The sequence below is a fragment of the Sinocyclocheilus rhinocerous genome, unplaced genomic scaffold, assembly GCF_001515625.1.
Source record: "Sinocyclocheilus rhinocerous isolate Xijiao unplaced genomic scaffold, SAMN03320098_v1.1 scaffold1053, whole genome shotgun sequence".
Classification (NCBI taxonomy): Eukaryota; Metazoa; Chordata; class Actinopteri; order Cypriniformes; family Cyprinidae; genus Sinocyclocheilus; species Sinocyclocheilus rhinocerous.
In genome coordinates, this window is record NW_015638958.1 from 1,616,287 (window position 1) to 1,622,286 (window position 6,000).

At 41.4% G+C, this 6,000-nt stretch overlaps 1 protein-coding gene across 1 annotated transcript in view; it reads right to left on the reverse strand.

The window, feature by feature from the left end:
• Window positions 1-6,000, reverse strand: part of LOC107750356 (catenin alpha-1) — a 108,537-nt gene that overhangs the window by 73,130 nt on the left and 29,407 nt on the right. Inside the window, exon 7 of the mRNA XM_016565709.1 lies at window positions 3,983-4,186. Within this exon, the coding sequence (XP_016421195.1) occupies window positions 3,983-4,186 (204 nt within the window). The remainder of the gene's footprint in view (window positions 1-3,982; window positions 4,187-6,000) is intronic.

Consider the following 6,000-nt stretch of genomic DNA (forward strand, 5'->3'; position numbering starts at 1 on the left):
GAATCAAAGTAAGGATATTAAACAAACATGAGATGACAGAAAAAAGACAATTTATTCCAATTTGAGCAACTTTAAATCATTTACATTCAAGCGCTATAAACTCAAAAACCTTAATGCGTTAAGCGCTTAGCTTGGTCAACATAATGCTGAGAAACTGAGCTACATTATGCCTTTTTTATTACATTTTCATAAACATTCAAAACCAGAGCCACTGCCAGAGGCTCTAACTACAGAACTTGGGTTTCAGATTAACTTCTCGAGACCTCTCATTTAATTTATAGAATATTAAAGTCTGTTTCACACAGCTGATTTGTGGGAGGCTGTCGAAATACACATCCAATCAAACCTCTCATCCGAAAGAGAAATTTGTAGACATTTGACTAGAATGAATTGATTACTGCCTTAAGCAGGAAAATATTTGATGACATTGTCTCCAATTCTATTATGTCAATGCATCATTTTGCTTCAATAAATTAATAAGCACAAAGTTCCAGTTGGCGGTTTCATTTTGCAATTTGAAAAATGTAAAAGGCAGACAAAAGGATCCACTGCTATGCTAGCTAGCTAAAAAGAGAGAGAGGTTTAAAGAGCAAAACTCCTCCAATAGCACGGTCTCAGCTGTGACTGAGAGCCCATATGCTGTCTGGCCAATATGTCCTTCTATCAAACCAAGTCACTTCAAACAAGGCAGTTCCTTTATTCCAGGAGAAATCATATGGCTAAAAATTGAATTTGGGACACCAATTAAATCTCTGTATTATTGCGGGCCTTCAGAGTTCATTTAACAACACAGAGCATAAATTGGATGTGAGACTAGTTATTCATTCTAACAGAGGGAGGAGCTGCACCTGTCTTACTCAAATCGAAATTACAGCCTATTGCACGCAATACATTCCTCCATTTAGCAGAGAATAAAAGAGTAAGAAAGATTAAGGGAGAAATCTCTTTACTACCTGATAAGGAAATCCTGAAATACTATTAAAAAAAAGATGTTAAGACTTCTCCGGCATTAGAAGTCCAGAAATGCCCATCTGTTTAGCACTATGACAAAATATCTTAAGATTTTAAACATTAAATAAACATTTTAACCCATCCACAAATAAAGTGCTTTGTCACCCTCTCTCAGAAAAAAAAAAAAAAAGAAAAAAGATGGCTGTCTATATAACAATAATATTTGAATAAAATTAACATTGCTTTTATTCAGCAAGAATGCATTACATTGTCAATCTCGAGTCAACTGCGGCCTATGTAAGCAATAGCTCACTAGGTTTTGGAATCGAGCTTGCAAAAGGTAATGCCAGGTAAAGTGCCGGCCAAAGCATCCAGAGACTCCAGGAGGCTTTAGTCCAGAGGTAGTCAAGAAGACTGACATATCATCTCCCTCATCTGTTTCTCCTGTCTGAACAAGTGAGCAGCCAAAGCGTTGTCATGTCAGCTGCGCTTCAGGGCTGAGGAGCAGTGTTTTGTGTGTTGGGGCAGACATGCTGCAAAGGCCTAGTCAAGTAGAAAACCTGTTTTGAAATGACCCGGACACTGCTTGGATGAATCTGTGGCTAAAATAAATCAGCAGCACCAAGGATGAGCAAAAAAGTGATCACAGAAACATTAGTCTCATGGATGGCGCTCATCTGTATTCAAATGACGGCTCTGTCATTTATCTGTGTAGGGACATATGGGACTGCTCTGTGTCATTTATCTGAGCAGGGACATAAAAAAAAGTCTATACATAAGCTGGGGTTTCTATAAAAGTTCCTGTGCAATTATATTAGCATTTCTCATGCAGTCATGGTAGCACGGCTAATTTTGGATGACATGGCAAGCTTATTACACAGATAGCTGCATATTAGTGATTACTATCACTGCTGGAATCAATCTGGTATGATTTTTCCATTCCAGGCATGAGCACTCTTCACGAGGATCACTTGAAATGGCCCTGGAAATCGAATGTGTAATTTGACTTTTATTGAATGCTTGTGCCTTATCCATGCCAAACCTCTTGCTAGATGTTATCAGACAGCCATTTTCAGGCTCTCACACCGCAGTGTTAAAAACGGACGTTAATGACAGAGGCGCTTACTCACGATCCTGGTCTGGAATTACACAGAACCAGCAATGAGCCATCTGGAGCGCGTCAGCTCAGGTTCCCGAGAACATTGCTGTGTTTCCAGACAGAACCGAGGACCTGCTGCTTCCTGACGTTTTGTAAGACTGACATAAATAGTCGCTGACACCTGCGAGACATCGCCTCCCTGAACATCATCTTCAGCGGTTTGTGGCACAACACCACTTCGGCTGCCCACACACCGCTATTAACGTGTGACAGAAAAATTATGTTACTGTGTGCTAGGGGCGAAGAACTTATTTGAACTTTGAGTAAGGCCATCAAGCAGGAAAAACTTATTACAATACCGATTAAGAGGGGAGTAGCTTGCATATAGGCCCTATATATATAAAAAAAAAATTTGCTTTGCTTATTTGTAGGGCTGTTAAATTTGACCAAAATTTGGTGGTTTTAGAGAGCGGGCGCTATTAAATAATCTTCAACATCAACGTCATCATCATCGTTATTATTACTAAATAATTGTTATTAATTATAATTAATTATTACTAAATATAAAAATTTCTAAAACAACAACCTAGGGATGGAACGATTACCGGTTTCACGATAAAATGCCCTGACGGTTAGTATTACCGTTTAAAATTTAATTATCATCAAAACCGTATTTGATTACCGCGATTTTGAAAACTCGCGGTAAATCCTGTCCAGCCAGCATCAGTCTGACGCAACGACTGCCGCGTACCGTTTGAAAGAGCCTTGCGTTTGGAACTCCCTTGGCGAAGGGAATGACTGACCAAATACCAAGCCACTCCGAGACATTGCAATCACTGGCGCATAATGATCTGCTTATGTGTATGATCATAATGCCATGCTTCACTCTGAAACAAGCAGTTTTTTTTAGTTCAGTTTTATTTCAATTAATCACGCAGCTCTGGGAGCAGCCCTTACTAGATATCTAGAAAGCAATAGACTTGTAGTTATTTACAACAAACAGATGGAATGCAGTACCACGGCAGCCAAAAACAACAAATCTGATTGGCTGCTTGGAAACAGAAAGGTTACTCCATTTGGAAATGAGACGAAGATGGGGAAAGAGGTTGGTTAAAACAAAGATCTGTCATGTAGGGAAATGTAATGAGGGAGAAAAAGAGTGATGATATGACATTCAGTGCGTGTTAGAAATGGAAAAAATTAATTAGCCTGCGGAAATGAGGTAGGGTTTTAAACTGGTTAAATTACTTATTAGAATGATTGCATTTGTTTATCAACTATAGCACTCCACAACAGCTTGGCCTAAAAGTGGCCAATTTTCTCTCGGTGTGGGGCAAATATAGCCAAATGTGTCAGAGAACTTACAAGTTCTTCATTTACCCACCGGACCACAAGCATATCATGTCACCCACCGTGCTGCACGCCACGGGGTGTAAAACGGTTGCTTTCAACCAACATTTCTTTAAACTACTCAGAACTTTCTTTGAAAAAAAAAAAAGAAGAATCTGTGACTACAAGATAATAAATGGAGAAGCAAAAGGAAAACAAATTAAATGAAAGACCGAAAAAAAATAATAATAAAACCAATACTGGTGAGCAAACAAAGGGAATTATTTGAAAACAACAGCAGTCAAACAATTCAACACACAAATCAGTATCATAGGAGGGGGCTTGTGTGTACTGAACCCCTCTCTTGAAAAGCTAGGCAGCACAGGACAAATTGTGCTGAGACTGGAGGTCTTTATACAACACTACCTGGCGAACGTGATGTGTGCACTGTCCCTGAAATAAAACTCCCCTCTCCTTTCCCTGCAGGAGAGCATCTGTCTCAGGTAGCAGGTGGGTACTCGGCATCACCATTCAGGGATGTGGAACTGTGGAAGGGGAAAAGCAGTAAACGAGAAGGAAAAACAGTATTTGACGTGCACCTACATTGCCCATGTACTCTGAGAGCAGATCCTGCAGCGCCTGTCGCACGGAGTTGCATTCGGCCACGATGCGTTCACGCCGGTCATCACGTGTGCAGGAGGAATCAGCCATGAGGGCGGCACCACTTATGATGCTCTCCAGACGCTCCTCGAGAGACGGCCGGAACCTCTCCTCGCTGAAACTCAGCGGGTCCACGATGATCTGCTTCTGCAGGGGGAGAAAAAGAGAGAGAATAAAGCATAAGAGGATTAAAAGTAGAAGGAACACGACAGGAAGATTAAGCAGTTTCTCTGAATTAATGCACTAAAATATTGCCATTCAGCGTTTCTGTGCAAAACGGGGAGTGGGGGGGGTTTGGGTAGAGAAGTGAGATTTATGATTTCACATACCAAATGTCCAACTTCACAAGAGTTTGACAGTTAAACGACAATCATTATTGGCTGTGCGGCCTGAACAGGATTTTGGAATCTATCTCCCTGGACGCCGAGGCACAAGCTGTGATATTCATTAACTGGACGAATCAATAATTCACAAGATCTGAGATGATGGTCTGGGGCTCCTGATGCAATTTCAGGCCAACGGCTTTTGCTCAATCAGAGGCTGCATTAGCTTGCCTGTGCACTTCGGCTGCCTTTTAAATCAACTCTATGTAACAGACGGCATCTTAAAAGCCATTTGTACTGTCTTCTGGGGACGAACGGGGGGAAAAAATAAAACAAGTGGGACAAAATCAAGCTTAACTGCAAATTATGTAAGATCACAGACTCTTGCACATCTCGTGTGGGGTTTTCAACAGAGAGAACTGCTTTGGTAAACACTGCAGTTAGTATGAGTGCATCTTTAAGGCTACTAACCCTAAACGGCAGAGCAATCGGATTTCGGCCTAGGGCTACAAAATGCAGTTGCGCATATAAAACACTGCTATTTTTCCTCCTTGAGCCAGGATGACATTTGAGATGTCCCTACATGTCCTCTGCTTGGTACACTCACTTGGGGACATCACACTCCCGCTCTCAAAGAATAAACTTGTCAATGTGTGGTGCAATTAAAGAGACAGGAGACACAAATGTGCCAGAAAAGCGATAGCTGCCTAGAAAGAAAAGAAAAAAGGCGGAACAGTGGCAGGCGGAGTCAATCTTCAAAACAATGTGACAAGCCCCTCAATCTGATGTCATATACGTGGTAAAATATTCAACAATTCAGTTTAGAATCCGAGTTTATTAGCCTCATCTCATCTGGCCTCCTTTACTTGCGTGTCACGTTGGCATGGCAACAAGCCTCTCTCTCTGACTCACTGCAAAGTGGCTCCAGCTTCAAATTAAGCAGCAAAAAGCGGTGTGGAAAAAATTTGCATGTGTGCTGAAGTTTCTGCATGGTCACCAGGAAATTAAAGACGCACATGATCTGAGGTACTGGACATTCCCCATCTCATTTGAGCGCACACTCACGCCCACTTTTTTTCCTGTTAGTTAAACAGATGCCATCTGTTTGGGCAGAGGACCGCCTCTTCTTTGTGAGGATGTCTGGCCTACTACTAAGAACAGAGCAGCTACATTTCCAGCTTGAGCAGTTTTTAAACATACAAATATAAAGTGCAATGTTTTGATACACTGACTTTGTAACCTTTGTAAGCTAACGTGACATAGCCCATAGCGTCACCCAAACTATACATGGATGCTAGGGCTGCACGATATATCGAAATTATCGAAATATCGCAAATGCAAATATTGCAATATGCATATCACAAGGGCGTGCGATATCTGAATCATTTTAATAATAGGCTACTTAAATCAAAATGTTGCAAAAGGTCGACGCATATAGCAGAGAATTGCTTGACGTTAAAAAGAGTTAAGTGCAATAAGTTGCAGAAAACAACTCTTTGCCGTCTCGTCTTGCTGTCTGACTCACACCTGAAGCGCGCGCACAAGCGTGCAAAGCGCGCGCGCACAGAGAGAGAGACGCGTTTCAGACGGCGTGCGAACACAGAGTTGATTCGTCTTTCGCATCTCCTCATGTTTGAA